This window comes from Erithacus rubecula (assembly GCF_903797595.1).
Source record: "Erithacus rubecula genome assembly, chromosome: 6".
Classification (NCBI taxonomy): Eukaryota; Metazoa; Chordata; class Aves; order Passeriformes; family Muscicapidae; genus Erithacus; species Erithacus rubecula.
Window position 1 is genome coordinate 58,685,682 of NC_136688.1, and position 19,638 is coordinate 58,705,319.

Genomic DNA, 19,638 nt, shown 5'->3' on the forward strand with positions numbered 1-19,638 from the left:
CCTGCACCCCCAGGGCTGCAGTAATTGCACTAATTGGTGATCAGTCTCCTCCCCAGTGCCAGCCCCACCCATCCTGCAGCTGGAGGAGTGCTGCACCCACAACAACAGTGCCACCCTGTCCTGGAAGCAGCCCCCTCTGTCCACGGTGCAGGTGGAGGGATACATCCTGGAGCTGGATGATGGCAACGGGGGCCAGTTCAGGGTAGGTGCTTGGGGCCAGCCCAAGGGAAGGGATGTTCTCCCTGACAATGACAATTTGTCCCTCATCCTGTTTTTTTGCAAATCCCTGCTTCCCTGCTGCCCAGGGAAGCAGATGGGGCAGAGAAGCTGTGGGGTTTTGGGGTGGTTTGAGGGGGTGAAAAATGCCTTTCCAGTGGCCAAGTTGGCTTGAAAAGTCAAAGGAAATTTGAAGCTTTTGTCACCAGGCTGCCCCTGGGTCCCTGGAAGTCTCCAAGGCTGGGTTGGATGGAGCTTGGAGCAGCCTGGGATAGTGGAAGGGGATTGGAGTAAGATGATGTTTAGAGTCCCTTCCAACCCAAAGCATTCCATGAAGGTCCATATTTTTAGGTTGCTGAATATTTCATGCAAGGTATGCTAATTGCCATGAAAGCCTCATGGTTTGCCAGCTGCCAGCAAGCAGAGGTGTTTTAAGGCCTGAGGGCTTTTAAATTGCTGTAATTACACAATTAAAATATGATTTTTCTGTGATCCGACACGGCAATAATTATCCTGGCATGCTCACATCCACTGAGAGCAGGCACAGGAGCAGCCCATTGCACTCTGAATTTATCCACAAGCAGCTCAGGCAGGCAGGAAACAGCAGAGTTGAGGCAAAGGAGAGGTGATGTGGGTGGGACCTGGAGAGGGGGGTGGGTGTGGAGAGAGAACAAGGTCAAATAATATTCCCAATATCCCATCTAACCCAGATGAAGCCATTCCCTGTGTCCTGTCCCTCCATCCCTTGTCCCTCTCCAGGTGAGCATTCCCAGCTTCCCCAGAGGGGCTCCAGGATCTCCTCTGGACTCTCTCCAGCAGCTCCTCATGATGCTGGAGCCCCAGAGCTGGGGCAGAGCTCCAGGTGGGATCTCAGCTGAGCAGAACCCCCCTCACCTCCTCCTGCAGCAGCCCAAGGAACAAACCCCATTTTGCTCAGCCACTCCAGGGAGCAGGCAGGGTGTGATCCCATCCACCCTGAGCCCCTGGGGCTGTTTTCCAGCCCTGGCATTCCTGGGAGAGGCTCTGACTGGAGCTGTTGCCTTGCAGGAGGTGTATGTGGGCAAGGAGACCATGTGCACAGTGGATGGGCTGCACTTCAACAGCACCTACAGCGCCCGGGTCAAGGCTTTCAACAAGTCAGGAGTCAGCCCCTACAGCAAGACCCTGGTCCTGCAGACCTCTGAGGGTAAGGAAGTGCAGCAGCTCCAGCCCTGCAGCAACCTGCACTGACCAGAGGGGAAAAGTTGTGCCAGGAGTCCCCAAGATGCTCCAAGGATTTCCCTCTCACCCTTTTCCTTTGCAGGGGTTGCTCTTTGGGGTTACAAAAGGTTTTTGTAGGTTTGGTGGTACAAAAGGGATACAGATGTTTTCACTGGTTCCTGTTTAAAGCAGAGCACTGCCAGCATTGCTCCTGGTTGTACCATGAGCACAGGATTCAGGGCTGGCAGTGCAGCACAGGAGCAGAGGGGCCATGGAGCAGTGTGGGTGTCCTTGCAGAGCCAGGGATGCACAGGAGCCTCCCAGCACCATCTGCATCCCCCACAGGCACTCAGAACATTGAGCACTCCCTTGCAGGCTGCAGGGGAATCTCCTGCCTGGCTTTAAGCACATTTGTCACACCAGGCACTTAATCCATTGTGGAAAATTGGTTTATCCTGACGTGCAGGTGGAGAGTGGCAGGGCTGGCTGTGAGGTGGGAGGAAGGGACCAGCCCCACAGCCAGGCACAAAACCCTCCTCTGGGAGCTCTTCACGCTTGCTGCAATCCCTTTGCCTTGCTCCCAGATGGAAATCTCTCTTTTCCAAGCCCTGTGAGGGTTTTTTCACAGCAGCATCCAGCTGGCTGGCAGCTGGGATCAGAAGGGAGCACACACAGCTCCTGGGGCTGCTGGGGGTGGGAGAAGGGTGAGAGCTTCCCTGCCACACAGCAGCTCTGGGGGCTTTGAGCAAGGAGGAAAATGGGATTTTTCCTGAAAAAATAGAAGGCAAAAGCAGAGCAAGGCTATGCAGAGTGTTTCTCTTGCTGCCTGCAGATCACCATTCCAGTTTGGAAGCCTGGGCAGGTCAGCAAGGAGTGAGATTCATTCGGAAGAGCAGACAGCAAAACTCTGACAAGCTTCTCACAGGGGAGGCAGGGAGGTCACATCACACACAGAGACCTTGGCACATCTGTCAAACACATCAGGGCCTGTTTGCAAACAAAGAAGCTGCAGAAGTTCCTCTGGAGATCCAGATATGAGACAAACTGGATCCAGGTTGGCCAGGACTGCTCCCAAAGCCTCAAGGTCACCAACTCTCACTCCAGCTTTAGCAGGAGACAGCAGAGCTTTGACTTCTCATCTCATTTGTGCCTCACACAACACATTTGAGACACAATCTCCTCATCAAAACCAGCTGGGCTTTAAGTTGTCCCAGCCAGGAGTTCACTGTGATCTTCCCAGCTTTGGTTTCCTCTCAGAGGTGTTCTCACCTTGAGCCAAGCTCAAGCCCAGCTCCAAATTACAGAGGAATCTGGAAGAAAACAGCTGCTGTGGTCCCAGCAGGGCTGTGCTTGGGGCTGGTGCTTGGTCTGTGCCACCAAGGAGAAGTTCCTCTCTCCTTGCATTCATTCAGCCTTTTCACTCCAATGAGCTTTTGTTATTCCAGCACGAAAGAAACAGGGAAAAAAAAAAAAGAAAAAAAAAAAAAAGTCAAATGGGCCTGGAGCATTTTGTGCTCTTAGAGGCTGCCTGAGCTCTTTTGGATTCCAAGAGAAATAAATCCCATCTGTGTGTGCAGCTCCCGGATATCCGAGTGACTTGTTGAATAGAGCTGCCTCCCAGCCCTTGGTCAGGCTTTTATTCCTGCCTTTCACTGCACCATCAAGCCTTTTGCAGAGCTGTTTTGTCTGAAGTAGGTTTAGCTTCTCCCTTCAGCTGAGCTCTGCAGCTTCCTGCAAAGTGGCTGTGTGGGGAGAGGGGACAAAAGAAGGGACAGGCTGGATGGGAGGAGAGCATCTCTCTGAATGTGGCTGTCCTGCTGGAAGAAATTCTGCTATTTCAGAGCTGGTTTGTGGTCCTGGCCCATGAGATCTGCAGGCTGTGGAAGGGAACTGAAGCTTTTCTTCTGCTTTCTGTGAGCTGGGGGTAGTGGGGAGCAAAAGGTCCTGCAGCACCTGAAGAGAAGAGGGGTGAGAAGAAGGGGAGTGTGTGGGGCTGTGTCTGTGGGAACTGCCCCAGGGAGCACTGGTGGGAAATCCCATGGGAATTGTCACACCTGAGTCTGCAGCAGGAACACCTTCCTGTGGTGAGAGGCAGCTTCTGCTCATGCCAGAGGAAACTATTGCAGGGCACTCTTCAGAGCTGGCTCCTGGTGCCACCAGCAGGACAAGCTGGTTCCTGGCTGTGCTCCAGAGCCTTTCCCATCTGCTGGGGCTGCCCAGGGATGAGGATCCCTGTGGCCAGCACAGCAAGGGCTGAAGGTGACATTCTTCCCTTGAGCTGTGTCCCCTCCTGAGCTGATTTTGGGCTTTTCCACACAATCCCTGGGAGTCTCTCTTGCTCTGTCACATCTCAGCTCATCTGAAGCTTGGCTATGTGCTGGGAACTGAGTCTGGAAGTTTCCAGGGTGACTCAGACACATCCCAAAGTTTGGCTGGTGGCAACCCTGCTTGGCTCTCCTCACCCCTGGGACACCTGGGCTCTCTCTCACCTCCTCCTTCTTCTCCTCCCTGAGCTGGGCAGCCCCTGCTCTCCTGCTTTTCCCTCCTCCAGCAGATTTCCCAGCCTCTGGCCCATCTCCTGCAGGTCTCTTTCTACATTCTGTCCATCAATCTGGATGTCAGGATGAGGCACCAACTCCCTCCAGCTGGAGATGGAGCAGTGGAGCTCAGCAGGGCCTCCCAGGCTTCTCTCCAGGCACAGAGCTTCCACCTCCCTTCCCCAGCCAAGCCAAGCACCAGAACCTTTTCTTTCAAGCCCAGCTCCTTATCTGGAGCCCAGCATTAAATTCCTGACCATCCATGGAGTGACCCTGAGCCTTTTGGAAAGGGTGAACAGCCTGCAAGGAGCTACAGGGACATGAGGGGCTAATTAAGGGGAGTCATGAGCACAGCTACTCCTGCTAGTAATTCCTCTCACTCTTGGTAGGGTTAGGAGCTGTTCCTCCCTAACTTTGAGCTCTGTTAATTGGTTGTTGTGCAATAATTTCTCTCCTCTGATCCCACTGATGCCCTTTACTTCCACAGCCTCAGCAGCAGCAGCGAGTTGAAGTTACAACATGCAAAGAAATGTTCCATTTTGATCTGTTTTAGCACAATTCCCAGCTCAATCCATCCTCACAGCACAGCTGGGAAAGCTGGGGGTACAGTGTGAGTGTGTGGATGGTGGATTCTACATTTTCATGTTAACATATTCCTGGAAAAGCTCAGGGAAGAAACTGCTGGAGGTGACTATGGTAGCAGGGAACAGAAACCAATGACCCAAGAACTTCCCACTGCTCTGTCATTTTTTCTGTGAATCCCAGGAGTTCAATTCTTGCTGTAAGGCTCAGATGTGTTTTGACAGGTACAAAGGGATACCAAGAACACAACCTCCAGAACAACCCCTGAGTAAGGTGGGTGCTTGGTGGTTTTTAGGGTGACAGAGCCCAGCACAGCCCTGCAAAATATCTCCAGCTGGGTTTTCCACCCCTGATTATTGTGCACAAAAGAGGTTTGGGATGTGTTAAAGCACAATGGGACCACTGCATGATAACCTGTGAATTTTTTTAGGTGCCTAACTGTGAAGACGTGCAGGACCCCACCCTTTAAAATCCAGTTGAATTTATCACTCTGACACAGGGACATGGGGAAGATGATCATGTTTTCCTCCCTGTCAGGGGCACACTTGGGAAGATGACCATGTTTTCCTTGCTGTCAGGGGCACACTTGGGAAGATGACCATGTTTTCTCACTGTCAGGGGCACATTTGGGAAGATGACCGTATTTTCCTCACTGTCAGGGGTACAAGATGAATGTGTTTCCTGTCTGTCAGGCTGCCCTGAAGGCTCTCTCTGGGCTGCCCAGGGGCCATGCTCAGCTGCAGGGTGCAGCTGGGGCTCAGGAGCCACGCTGCCCAGCAGAGAGCCCAGTTCTGATGTGCAGTTTGCATTGATCTTACATTTAGACACGCAGTCAGAAGAACAGACCCTCCCTTTTCCAGTGCCTTTGGAAAGATCACAGCTTCGTAGAATGAGTCCTTTCTCCTCCACCCTTAATCTACAACCCAGCTTCTCGGGGAGATCCTACTTTGAGCTAAGATCTTCGGCCCACCAGCTGAGCTTGCATTCCTCCCTACAGTCCCTGAATTCAGCTGGTGAGCTGAGCACCTCTGGCCTTGCTCTTGGTCTGTGCTTCTGGCCATCTCCAGCCTCTCTGTTTGTTCTGTTGTGTTTGGTTTTTGGTTTTTTTTCTTTTCCCATGACGTGCAGGTGGCAGTGGGGATTGTTTCTGTTCTCCTGGGGGTGTTGTAGCTGTGCCAGTGTGAGGTGTGGGGTGATGGAGCAGCACAGTGATTCCTCACCTGGGTGAGGCTGAATCCTTTAGTGATCATAAATACCTGAATGGTTTGGGTTGGAAGGGACCTTAAAATTCATCCACTTCCAACCTCCCACTTTCTTCTAGAAGATCCCTAATTTTTCCTTTCTGTTGAGCTTGTGTCAAGGGATAATCAGAAAAGTCATCCCCTGGGTAGAACCTGTCAGAGTATCCCCATGCTTTCCTTTTCTAACACATCCAGGAAATGCAGCCTCTGCTGGGAGATTTGGTCTGTGAAATTAGTTTGGTTGATTAAATCTAGACCCCTCTTAAGAAAGAAGTGAGTCTGGATGCAGGCAAAGTCTGGCTTGTTGCCCAGAGAGACTGTGGATTCCTCATCCCTGCCAGTGTCCCAGGCCAGGTTGGACCAGGCTTGGAGCAGCCTGGGATGGTGGAAGGTGTCCCTGCCCACAGCAGGGGTGTGGAATGAGGTGATTTGTGTCCCCTCCAACCCAAACCACTTTGGGATTCTGTGATTCCAGCCCAGTTTATAGCCTGGAGACATGGACTTTTCCAAACCCAGGTGGGACCATCCCAAAGCCCTGTTCCCTGCAGGGCAGAGGACACTCTCCTGTGGTTCCTCCCTCTCCTGGCAGCCCCACAGGACACTTGGTTCTGATCCCTGTGCCCAGAATTGCTGTGGTGGGATGCAGGCAGGTCAGGCAGAGCCAGGGATGGATTTGGGCAGCCAGCAGGGAGCCACAGGGATCTCTCAGAGCTGTTTTCTAACCAATCTTTGCACATCTTCTGTTGCTAAAGATCCTGGGCCCTGATTCTTCCAGCACTCTGGATTTACACCCCTCCAAAGGCACTGACTCCCCATTGTCAGCCCTGGAAGAATGGGGGCCCCTGATTTTTTTACTTCATCCCATAACACTGAATGAGGAATGCTGCAGCATGACCAGATTAACCTGGGTGGGGGGCACCCTGCAAACTTCCTTTTTTCTTTGTGCTTTTTTTATGTTTGGTTTCTCATCGTGCTGCTGTGAGCTGATGCTTCCAACGCTGCTTTGTGACAGATGTTCCTTCCTTTGTGTCCCTGTGCACCTTGGGCCTCCTGCAGCCCCACCCTGGGGTGGGGGACAGGGAAAAACGGGGTCCTGGAGGCCAGAACAGGGGCTGTGTGTCCCTCAAGAGAGCTGGAGAAGTGTTGGAGTCAGGCCACGGGGCAGGATTCATTAAAGCAGCCTCAGGAGGAGCCTCCTGGCACAGCAGGGAGCACAAGCACAGCCTGGAGCTTTCCCAGCCCCCAGGGCAGGAGGGGGACCCTGAAATCAGCCCCCATGCAGTGACAGCACAGGGCTTTGTGCTGGTGTCTCATCCTGGTGAGGACAAGCTCCTGATTAGATCAAGACCCTGGATCAGGAGAAATTCCTGGACCAGGACAAACCCTTAGGTCAGGAAGAATTCATGTACAAGGACAAGCTCCTAGATCAGGAAAAATTCCTGGATCAGGACAAGCTCTTAGGTCAGGAAAAATTCATGGATCAGGATAAGCCCCTAAGTCAGGACAAGCTCCTAGGTCAGAAAAATGTCCTGGATCAGGACAAGCCCCTAGGGCAGGACAAACTCCTGGATCAGGAAAAATTCTTGGACCAGGACAAACCCTTAGGTCAGGAAGAATTCATGTACAAGGACAAGCTCCTAGGGCAGGAAAAATTCCTGGATCAGGACAAGCTCCTAGGTCAGAAAAAGCTCCTGGATCAGGACAAGCCCCTAGAGCAGGACAAGATCCTGGATCAGGAAAAATTCCTGGAGCAAGACAAACCCTTAGGTCAGGAAAAATTCCTGGACAAGGACAAGCTCCTAGGTCAGGAAAAGCTGGATCAGGACAAGGTGCTGAATCAGGACAAGTTTCCAGGTCAAGAAAAACTCCTGCATCGGGAAAAGCTCCTAGGTCAGGAAAAACTCTTGGAACAGGACAAGCCCCTAGGGCAGGACAAGCTCCTGGATCAGGAAGAATTCCTGGACCAGGACAAACCCTTAGGAAGAATTCCTGGACAAGGACAAGCTCCTAGGTCAGGAAAATCTCCTGGATCAGGACAAGCTCTTAGGTCAGGAAAAATTCCTGGACCAGGACAAGCTCCTGGATGAGAACAAGCCCCTAAGCTTGGCAGTTTAGAGAATCTTTCCCAAGCAGCCAAGATACTCCACCAAGGCTAAAATTTCCTACCTCTTTCCTAGAGAAAAGCAGAATAATTTGGCATCCTGAGCAATCAGACTTTCTAGAATCCACACTCAAATTCCCAGGCTGTGTTTGCCACCCCTCTCTGTGCCCTCTGGCTTTTTAATGAATCAAGCCTGCTGTGGCTGCTGGGTGTTTAATTAACAATGCAATGCTCAGGAGTGTTTGTCAGGAGGTTGTTCCTTAGCTGTGATGTGTGAAATGTAGTATCTCTTTATAGGATGCAATTTTGACACACAAGGATCGCCTTACTCCCAATTAGGCAAGTATCTTAATCACAATTAACTGGCACCTACTTGCTTCATTGTTTTTGCTTTTTTTCTCTTTTTATTTTGGTGATTGAGCAGCATTTCTTGCTCATACACTGCTTGCAGAGCAGTCCTGAATGTGACAGAATCATGGAATTGTTGAAGTTGGAAAAGCCCTCCAAGATCATGGAGTCCAGCTATTCCCCAGCCCTGCCAAGGCCACCACTGACCCTGTCCCCAAGTGCCACCTCCACATGGCTTTTAAATCCCTCCAGGGATGGGGACTCCCTGAGCAGGAGGCAGATTTGGAGAAGTTGTGATTGCTTTTTGGTTTTCCCCCACGTGGTTTTAAAGAAGAGCCTGAGGTCAGTGCTCTGGAAGTGGCCCTGTAATTAAGAACTGATCCCTCTGCTCTCCTCCTCTTTGAAATGGAAAGAGGGCAGGGTTAGGTTGGATATTGGGAAGGAATTCTGGCTGGGAGGGTGGTGAGCCCCTGGCACAGGGTGCCCAGAGAAGCTGGAAGTGATCCAGGCCAGCTTGGATCAGCCTGGGACAGTGGAAGGTGTCCCTGCCCATGGCAGGGGGTGGAACAGGATGATCTTTAAGGTCCTTCCAACCCCAACCATTCCATGGTTCCATGAATATCCCTGCTCATTAAGGCACTTGAACATGGGCTAAATGCCATGGGTGCAATTAGCCCCTCTGCAGCTAATTAAAGCAAGGTGGCTGCTGCTTGCCTGTCCTCTTCAGGCTGCCTGCAAGGCTCATTGCCCTGGGAGCAGGAGCCTGCAGCCCTGTGGGATTCACCCTGCACCCTCTCATCCCCAAACACCCACAGATCCATGCTCTGGATGTCACAGACAAGCAGCAATGCTTTCTCCTCCTTTTCCCTGCCCAAGCTGACCTGCTGTTTTCTCTCCCTCATGCCTTTCCCTGGGAATGACCACAGTTGACATTAAAAAAATGGTGGCAGGTACGGCCCCCTGTGCATGGCAGCTGTGCTGGGAACCCTTCCAAAAAACACTCAATCCCTCTCACACCAGTCTTTTTATTCCTCAAGTGTTTTGTGGATGTGTCAGTTCATGTTTTCAGCTGGAGGAACCACCTGGGGAGCCAGGCTGGTGGCTTGGGAATGACTCCCTGTCCCTCTGTCCCACTGTGTCTGTCACATTTGCAGTAACCCAGTGCTGTGCATTTAAACCAGCAGCCCCAAGGAATCCTGGAGGTTTTGGGGCATTTTCCAGCCTTCCCATGAGTTCTTGTCTTAGGTGTGGCTCGTTGCTTGGCAGGGAGGTTTTGTGGTGTGATGTGGCATCTCAGTAAATGAAGATCTGTGTGTGTGTGTGTCCTTTTGGTTCCCAAGAACAGCCCTTGAATACACACACAGAATTTATCTGCTGATCCTCAGTCCCCCCCCCACACTAACCTGACTGTAAACTAAATAACACTTGGTCCTGAGAGTGAATTCCATTTCCAGGCCAGGTTGGTCAGGGCTTGGAGCAACCTGTGATCATGGAAAGTGTCCCTACCCATGGCAGGGGTTGGAAGGAGATGAGCTTTAAGATCCCTTCCAACCCAAACCACTCCATGATTCCATAATTCTGTTAGACCTTGAAGAGCTGGTGAGGATCACATCCCCTGCAAGGGCCAAATTTTAGGAAGCCTTGAGGATCCTGCAGGCTCACAAGCCAAAACATTGGGAGCCAAGGAGCAGCAAGAGCAAAACTCCTCCAAGTCCTGGCCATAAAAACTCAGGCACAGTGGCAGCTGCAGCCACAGGAGCTCAGAGATCCCTCCGTGATAGAAGTTGTCCCTTGGTGATGGAAGCTGTCCCTCCATGGTGGAATTTGTCCCTTAGTGATGGAAGTTGTCCCTCAGCGATGGAAATTTGTCCCTTAGTGATGGAAGTTGTCCCTCAGTGGTGTAAATTGTCCTCCATGCTGGAATTTGTCCCTCCACGGTAGAATTTGTCCCTCAGTGATAAAGTTTTCCCTCCATGGTGGAATTTGTCCCTCCATGGTCAAATTTGTCCCTCCATAGTGGATTTTGTCCCTCAGTGGTGGAATCTGTCCCTCAGTGGAGAAAGTTATTCCTCAGTGCTTGAAGTTGTCCCTCCATGGTGAAAATTGTCCCTCAGTGGTGGAAGCTGTTCCTCAGGGGTGGAATCTGTCCCTCAGTGATGGAAGTTGTCACTCAGTGGGGGAATCTGTCTCTCCATGGTTGAATTTGTCCCTCAGTGGAAGAATTTGTCCCTTAGTGGTGGAATCTGTCCCTCAGTGCTGGAAGTTGTCCCTCAGTCATGGAATCTGTCCCTCCATGATGGAATTTGTCTCTCAGTGGAGGAAGTTGTCCCTCAGTCATGGAATCTGTCCCTCCATGCTGGAATTTGTCTCTCAGTGATGGAATCTGTCCCTCCATGATGGAATTTGTCTCTCAGTGATGGAATCTGTCCCTCCATGGTGCAATCTGTCCCTCAGTGGTGCAATCTGTCCCTCAGCAGTACAGTTCCATATCCTGCATGCAGCATGCCCTGTCCATGTCCCCCCACTCCCCTCCATATCCCCCTTTTCCCAACCCTTCCCTTTCTCCTCTTCTTTCCAGTCGCTTGGTTTTCTTTCGACCCCTCCTCCGCCCACGCCGACATCATCTTCTCCAACGACAACCTGACCGTCACCTGCAACAGCTACGACGACAGGGTGGTGCTGGGCAAGACAGGCTTCTCCAAAGGGCTGCACTACTGGGAGCTGTCCATCGACCGCTACGACAACCACCCCGACCCCGCCTTCGGCGTGGCACGCATGGACGTGCTCAAGGACGCCATGCTGGGCAAGGACGACAAGGCCTGGGCCATGTACGTGGACAACAACCGCAGCTGGTTCATGCACAACAACTCCCACACCAACAGGTGGGTGTGTCTGAGGTTTATGTACAACAACTCCCACACCAACAGGTGGGTGTGTCTGAGGTTTATGTACAACTCCCACACCAACAGGTGGGTGTGTCTGAGGTTTCATGTACAACAACTCCCACACCAACAGGTGGGTGTGTCTGAGATTTCATGTACAACTCCCACACCAACAGGTGGGTGTGTCTGAGGTTCATGTACAACAACTCCCACACCAACAGGTGGGTGTGTCTGAGGTTTATGTACAACTCCCACACCAACAGGTGGGTGTGTCTGAGGTTTATGTACAACTCCCACACCAACAGGTGGGTGTGTCTGAGGTTTGTGTACAACTCCCACACCAACAGGTGGGTGTGTTTCAGTCTGAGGTTTCATGTACAACAATTCCCACACCAACAGGTGGGTGTGTCTGAGATTTCATGTACAACAACTCCCACACCAACAGGTGGGTGTGTCTGAGGTTTATGTACAACAACTCCCACACCAACAGGTGGGTGTGTCTGAGGTTTATGTACAACAACTCCCACACCAACAGGTGGGTGTGTCTGAGGTTTCATGTACAGCTCCCACACCAACAGGTGGCTCCTGTCTGAGTCTGAGGTCGTTCAGATCATTAGTGGGTTTAGGGGTTTTTGTTTTATGGCTCTGGTGTTGAAGGATGAGGTAGAAGTTTGTTGAGTTTGCCCCAAGATCACCCCAGAGGGACATGAGGTGGTTCAAACCCTGGTTCTCTCTGAAGCAGCCAAAGAGAGATTGCTGGAGATGGTTTTCTCTTGTTCCAAGGATTGTTTATTGTTTCTTATCTCAGGCACCTTTTGTCTGGCCAGCAGGGTCTGCTCAGCCTGGCACCCATGGTGGGATCTGCCTGCTGAGGGCAGGGCTGATCTTAGATAGTTTGTACTACGTGTTACATGTTTACAAAATGTTCCCAATACAATACAATTTTATTAAATGGTCCAGCCCTGACCCCATCCAATCTAAAAGTGCCAAGGTGTCACCCAGCATGGATGACAGGGAGAAGAAGAAGGAAAAGGTGTCCACCCCCCAAATTCTCCACCTTGGCCACGTGTCCCTTATCATAAACATTCCAAAAAACCTATTTATCTACGTTCTAAAAGTCTAATTTATACTTCACTAATTTTGGTGACCAATTTCCATTCCCTCTGTGTTGGTAATTCCCCCCAGGGGTTGGAATTCAGCACCTGAGACACCAGGGTCTGACTCGGGGGTCTTTGAGACCCTCACCAGGGGGTTTGAGACCCCCAAGGAGGCCAGGGGGACACCCTGGGCTCCCACAAGGACAAACTCAGGAGCTCTCTGTGTTCTGCTTGATGTTTGCAGTTTATTGCACAGGGTGTGGGTACAAAGGGCCCTGCAGGAGCTCCAGCCACAGCTCAGAGCAGGGCAGAGAGTGAGTGGGGGGCAGGAGCTCTAAGAGATAAGAGAGGGAGGTAAGAGAGAGATTTTCCCCTTTACAACACAATAAATCTTCTTCCATGTTGAATGTTCTAATTTCCACTAACCAATCTAATACAAGATACAAATTCTCTAACATTTGCATACAGCCTATAGGAATTGCTACATTACCATGTTTTACTGCTTTCTTCTCTCTCAACCTTCTCTGGGACCCCTCCTGTCATGCCTGGAGAGGGTCTCTGCTGCTCTCTGGTATTTGCAGCATCTGGTGTTACCTTAGCAAAGGGAGGAGACCTTCAAGCATCCACACTGCTGCTCTCAGCCACTCAGTCAAAAACTGCTTCCATTTCTATCTCATTATGGTTTCCATATTCTCAAAATCTTCTGCTAGGCAATCATATTTATAATGTTTTCCAGATTCATCCTTCCCAACACTTCCCCAAGTGGGGATCAGGCTCTGCCTTGTTCCAGGAGTCCTTCCCTGCCTGCCATCCCTGTTTCCATGCTGCCTCTTGCTGCTGGCATCCCCTTCCCAGTAACAGCCAAATCCTTTCACCTGATTGCCATGATCCCTGAGCCACAGCTGCTGCTCATGTTCTCATGGCAGTGGGGACTGTGCTTGGGCAGAGCCTGGGCTCAGCTCCTGCAGCCCTGAGGACTCTTCCTGGTGGCTCAGCAGGTTTTGCTCCACAGTTCCATTTGCTTTCTCCCATGGTTGTGTGGCTGTGGCTGCTCTCAGGGTGGTTTTTCCCTTGGGGACATCCTGGCAAGAGGACAGCAGCTCCATGGCAGGGTAGAGGAGGAGGTTCCCAGCAATGCAGAGCCTGGCTGGGATTGCAGCAGGTCATGGGCTGGCTCCTGGGTGAGCTCTGGTGTTCACCATCATCAGCCCTTGAGCTCCATGGAGCACAGGGGACACTGAGACACTGCCCTTGAGACACTGATTTTAGAAAAGTTAAGATTTTAGCTAAAAAATAGATTTTCTGGAATTGATTGAAGCAGATAGATAGGCCTTGCTGGAAATAATTAAGAGTGTTAGTTAAAAGAAGCTGGATTTGAGATGGTTATCTCAGATTTAAATAATTAATTGCTTGTCATTTTATGTTTGCTCAGCTGGGTTTGCAGTGAGAAAAGGAGAAACTGATAAACAGATCTAAAGGAACACAGACAAGTGGAAATCTTTTACATCTCAAAACCAATTCAAAAGTCACAGAGGGAGGAAACTGGAGTTCTCCCAGAGATCATTTGTGCTGTCCTCTATGGGAGGGGTTGAGGAAGACTCACCTTACTACCCCTTCTCACAACCCCTCCCCATAAAAAAGAGCACAGACCCAATTAAGAGAGCAAACAACCCATGCTTAATTACCACAGGAATAGGGGAATAGGAGGTGCTGGTGTTATGAATATGTAAACACTCAAAACTTTTGTAAATAAATAAACTCTGGAATTGTTTCTAACTTTGCAGTGAGTTTTAGGGGATGACCCCCCACATCTGAATTAAACATTCACTCTCTAACTCTGAACTGTTAGAGATCTTTTGTCCCTCACAGCTGAGGATTTTAGTATTTCCTATTTCAATAAATCACCTTTTTCCTCCCACAGAACTGAGGGTGGGATCACCAAGGGTGCCACGGTGGGAGTGCTGCTGGATCTGACCAGGAGGACTCTGACATTCTCCATCAATGAGGACCAGCAGGGCCCTGTGGCCTTTGAGAACCTGGAGGGGCTCTTCTTCCCTGCTGTCAGCCTCAACAGGAACGTGCAGGTACGTGGGGCAGGTGGTTTGGGGATCACCAACTATCAATCAATCAATGAACCACTTCTCAACTTTCACTTGAACCACTTTTCAACTTACTGAGAGGAGACTGCAGCATCCAATCTCTGAGAAGCCTCACAGCTGAAGCTCAGTTTGTTTTATAATAATATCTTGCTAATATTCTAATTAGAAATTCTAATTGCTAATAATATTTTGTTAATAATCAAATTCACTTTCTCATCTTACAGATCTCCAAAATAATTTTTACAGCGTTAGAAGTGACAGCTCAAGGCATAATCAAGGCCAGAGCAAGATTGTTAGCAATGGCAGGCAAAGATTTTAAAACAATTTATCTGGCATTGGAAAAGAATATTTTGATTGGGCATTGCAAAAATCAGAAGAATTGCAAATTGTATTATTAGGTTATTCAGGTGTCTGTTCAATTCACTTTCCAAGCCACAAGTTGCTGCAAGCAAAATTAAGTTTCAGAGAAAAACCCATATTAAGTCAAGTTCCAATGGATGCAATAATACTGTTCACTGATGGTCCAGAAAAAACACATAAATCAGTAATAACATGGCAGAACCCAAAAACAAAGACATGGGAATCAGACATTCAAACAGTGGAAGGTTCAGCTCAAACTGTGGAATTGGCAGCAATTGTCAGAGCATTTCAATTTAATTACAGGTTCAACTTAATGCAGACAAAAAACAGAAGGGTCACTTTTAAAGAACATTGATAATGATGATCTATATTGGTATCTTGCATGTTTGCAACAAATTTTACAGCACAGAAAAAAAAAAATACTTTGTCTCACATCAAGGCACATTGAGAATTCCCAGGTTCCAGCAGGTGGGGGTCAGTCGGGCTCTCTGGAGCAGGGTGTGACATTCCCAGCTGTCACACATTCCTTGCTGTCACACTCCCCTCATGCTGCAGTGCCAGTGCTCAGGAGCAGGAGGGTTCTTGTGCAGCAGGGGTGGCTTGGACAGAGCTGCATTTGCCCCTAAAGCAGAATTTGTCCAGAATCAGCACAGTCTCCCTGTCCTCGCTCCAGGTTCCTCCCTCCAGGGTTCTCCCTGGGATGGGGTTTGGTGTCTCTGTTTTATGATGCTCCTTCACAAGAGCCTCCCCAGCTCCTACAGCTCTCCTGGATGGGAGCAGGGCACCCTCCAAAGCCTGTTTTCCTCTGGGACATTTCAAACCCCTCTTCTCTCCCTCTCTCCCAAGCTCTCAGCTCTCTGAAGGTGCCCAGGCAGTGACACCCTGAGCCAATCTGGTATTTCCACCTTTCATTTCCCTTCTCACTGATCACATCCCTGCTCTCCTCTGTCCCAGGGAATCCTCCACAGCCTGGCTTTGGCACATCCCCCCTGCCACTGCCTGCACCTCCAGCCCTGCCCAGGCACATCCAAGGACAGGTGGCACATAATGGATCATCTCAGGGTGTTCAGTATTTGGGCAGAGTGTTCTATAGTGAGTGTCACAGCTGGAGAGGGACTTTGGAACAGAGCCTGGAGTGACAGGACACAGGGAATGGCTTCCCACTGCCAGAGGGCAGGGATGGATGGGATATTGGGAAGGAACTCCTGGCTGTGAGGGTGCTGAGGCCCTGGCACAGGGTGCCCAGAGAAGCTGTGGCTGCTCCTGGATCCCTGCAGTGTCCAGGTTGGGCAGGGCTTGGAGCAGCCTGGGACAGTGGGAGATGTCCCTGCACATGGAGAGGGTGGAGTGAGATGGGCTTTGAGGTCACTTCCAACCCTAACCATTCTAGGATTTTATTATCACCTCTGTGCAAGAGCAGAGACACCAACTGACCTCTCTAAATTAAGGATCCATTAATTAGGATGTGCTCTGCTGCATCCATCAGGATCCAGGGTTTACTGCACTGCCACCAAGGCAGTGACAATTTCCCAGCAGCACTGGGACAAAGGTGTGTTGGGACCATCCCAAACTTTGGGAGCATCCCTGCCACAGTGTCCCACCCCAAAGGTGGGAGAAGGGCTGGGAAATGTGTAATTAGGAAACACTAACCAAGCCCATGTTGTCTATTCTGGGTTTAGAGGTGCTGTATTAATTTGATGTGGTAAAAACATCCTACTGTGTGCTGGGTTTAATTCCTACCTCAGTCCTCTACACAGCCATAAGGGACAAGGCATTTCTGGAGCCCCTTGGCTTTGTGAGTTCCCTGGGCAAGGCAGAGCCTAAATCCCCTGACAACACAGAAATCCCATGGGATGCTGATAAAAGGCTGCTAATTAAGCCAAGCCATTTATTATGCTTTTTCAGAGGTGTATGCCTAATTGAAAACAACTCTAATTAGGAGGGGAATCACTGTATTTTAGATAGTTTTTTTTTTAAATCTGTACTGAGGGGGAAAATGCTGCTGCTGCAATAAAAGAAGGAATTGGGAATTTGGAGTCCTCCCAAATTGTGGAGGCAACTGCATTTCACCAGTGCCTGTGTGAGCATGGCCCTGTCCCAACATCCTGATGCTGCTCAGCTCCCCCACACAAAGCTCCTTCCTGCCACCAGCCATCAGCCACATCCTCTCCACTGTCCCTGTCCTCTCTCTGTCCCCATCCCCACTCAGCTCAGGGGTTTCTCCAAGATCTCCTGTAATGTTTTCACTGTCCCTCAGCTCTCCCAAATCCCTTCTTGTCCATCTCACCTGCACAAAGACCCAACTCCTGCCATGTCCCACCTCTCTGGCAGCCAGCTGGGAATATTTAGGGCTTGGGATGAGCAATCCCAGTTCACTCCAGCAGCACAAAAAAGAGGAACAAGCCAGATGAAGGCACTGCCCCAATTCTGGGGACACCTGCATCTTCACTCACACCCTGCCTGTCCCCAGTGCAGCTCCTGCCCTCTGTGGGGACAGAGTGCCAGCTGACAGGCACGAGCTGTCCCAGCAGGCAGTGTGGGAGCCAGCTGAGCCCTGTGTGTCCCTGCAGGTGACTCTGCACACCGGGCTGCCCGTGCCCGAGTTCTACGCCTCGCGCTCGGCCATGCCCTGAGGACGCTCCCGGAGCCGGCTGCCTCTTCTGGGATGAGAGGAGCCAGCCATTCCCTCCTGCAGGACCAGGCCAGCCTGCCCAGCTGCTGGGCCCCCAGATCCCTGCTGGGCCCCCAGATCCCTGCTCAGCCTCTGGCTGGAGAAGCAGATGAGGAAGGAAGGTCGTGGCTTTCGGCCGCTGCGCTCTCCGGCCTCCGCGCTGTCCTGTGTGTGTGCGCTTCGCTCTTTAGCTCTCTTTGCCTGATAAGTACCTAGGTAGCCTGAGCTCTTCTCCTGTGTCTGCTTTTAGGTTTGGTTTTCCTGATTTCAGTTGGGGGTTTTTGGGGATGGGGCAGTCCCGTGTTGGGGAGGGGCCCCAGCATGGGAATGCTCTGCCCACGCCAGCCTGGTTACTTTGCAGGATTCTTTCCTTCCCCCGTGGCCTTTCTTGCAGAGCACCCTCGGTCATGTATAGAGGTGGGTCCTGGATTACCAGTCAGTCTCCATGTCCTGACCCAAGCTCCCCACTCTGTCCCCTGTCCCCCTGGGGCGTCTCTCGGGGCAGGGGGTGGCCATCCTGTCCCCAAGGTGTCCCCTTGGTCGGGTGCTGAATGCCCAGGGGGGTTCCCACCCCCTAACCCCACCCTGAACCCACACCTCGGTGCCAGCACATGCGCCACAGCCATAGACCAGAGAGCCCTCGCCTGGCTCTTTGGAGATTAGTGTTTATTTTTTTAGAGTTGCCATATAAAGCCTAGCCTTAAATTCAACTGATAGTGTCCTTCCAATCACCGGAGAATCCATTCTGCAGCGAGGGTCTGACAGGGAGCCCGGGGGTGGGGATGGGGTGGGGGAGGAAGGAGAGCTGGCCACAGCCCTGCCACGCACTCAGGAATCCACAGCACTTCCCGTCAGCCTCCATCCCCTGCTTGACTTTCTGGTAATCCAGAGGCAGGAGAGGAGCAGGGCCAGCCCCGTGGCCGAGCCCAGAGCTCCTGCCCGTGCCCTGCGGAGCCGGGACGGGCAGCGGGATCGCCCCAGCTCCAGCCCAGCAGAAAGACAAGTGTAAATACAAACACCCCCTTCCCCGCCAGCGTGCCCTCCTCTAGGACAGTCCCCTTCATCCCCCTGTTGCTCCAGCATTTCAGTTTTCCTAATTTATTGGATGGGTGCTATCTCGTTGACTCCCACCAAGGAGTTCCTCCAGCTGCCGGAGAGCCGTGTTGCGGGACAACGCCGGGCAGCTCCTTGGTGCATTCCTGAGGAGCCTCTGTGGCCGGCTCACCCGGGCTCCTCTGTCTCTCTCAGCTGCCATTCCCCATTCTTTAGGGTGTTCATGGTGCTTTTAGAGTCCCAGTGATTGTACGACGTCGTCCCCCCGTTGCGCGATGGTAGCTGCACACGGCCGCTGTACTGACCACCAGTGTCACGTTTGCTGTTCTAATAAAGGACTTTTACCAGAGAAGGGCAGAGCTCCCAGAGCATCTCTGTGCTTCATTTCCCCTCTCACCCCCTGTCCTGGGGTGAGGGACAGGTGTCTGCCAATAAAGGCAGGAGCTTCTCTTTGAAATGGAGAATGTAAACCCCCTCCCTCCAAATTAATATTATAATTTTGAAATTAAGGGGCTCTCAGGCAAAGATAGGGGAATTAGGAATAACAGTTCTTTACTAGGACAATTAAACTAGCAATGCAGTATTACACAGAACAATCCCAGCCCTGCCAGAGTCAGAATCCAAGCTGGCACAGTCAGTCAGTCAGGGTGGTGGCACAGTCCCATTCCATGGTGCTGCATCCTCCTGCAGGGGCAGATGTGGCTTAGCTGGAGCAGTGCTCCTGGAGAAGGGGCAGTTTCCTCTGAAGCTCCAGGGATGATGTGCAAGGCTCTGGTTTTCCTCTGGAATCCAGTGGAAAGAAGGTGCCTTGGTGTCCCAAATGTCAGTTTTTCTCTGGGTAGGAAAGGCTTGGCTCCTGCCCTGGCTGGAGCATCTCCCAGTGGGATGATGGAATTTTCTCAGCCATGCCCTGGGACTCAGTGTGGCCATGAACAGGAGATATCTGCTGGAGGGAGGATGGGCTGTGGGAAGCTAAAGATGATTGCCCAGCTGGTTTAAAGATGGCCCATGAGCAGAGAATGTGTGCCAGGAGATCAGGGGCACTGCCCCAGCCGAGTCAGCAGATGGGACAGAATTCACATTGCTGACTACTGTATTATATATTATATATTATGTATTATATATTGCAACCCAAGACACCCTCCCAGTGCCCCTGGTTCACTTCCCTTCACCCCCTCACTGTCCTTGTCCAGAGACAGCAGCAGAGAGCAGACAGAACTCAGTCAAAGGGAGCAAGGGGGCCATGGAAGC

At 51.3% G+C, this 19,638-nt stretch overlaps 1 protein-coding gene across 11 annotated transcripts in view; it reads left to right on the forward strand.

Moving 5' to 3' along the window:
* The window catches only part of TRIM9 (tripartite motif containing 9), a 58,734-nt gene extending 39,993 nt beyond the window's left edge, over positions 1-18,741 (forward strand). Inside the window, exons 6-13 of one of the 11 annotated variants that reach the window (XM_079307826.1) lie at positions 45-202; positions 1,264-1,402; positions 5,360-5,548; positions 8,175-8,216; positions 9,152-9,175; positions 10,804-11,107; positions 14,126-14,288; positions 17,234-18,741. In XM_079307826.1, coding sequence (XP_079163952.1) covers positions 45-202; positions 1,264-1,402; positions 5,360-5,548; positions 8,175-8,216; positions 9,152-9,175; positions 10,804-11,107; positions 14,126-14,288; positions 17,234-17,296 — 1,082 coding nt within the window. In that variant the 3' untranslated portion in view covers positions 17,297-18,741. Of the gene's footprint in view, positions 1-44; positions 203-1,263; positions 1,403-2,248; positions 2,847-4,759; positions 4,809-5,359; positions 5,549-8,174; positions 8,217-9,151; positions 9,176-10,803; positions 11,108-14,125; positions 14,289-17,233 lie in introns of those variants that run through there. The other 10 variants (XM_079307829.1, XM_079307832.1, XM_079307830.1 and 7 more) reach the window with 10 other exon arrangements.
* Positions 18,742-19,638: the final 897 nt, after the last annotated feature.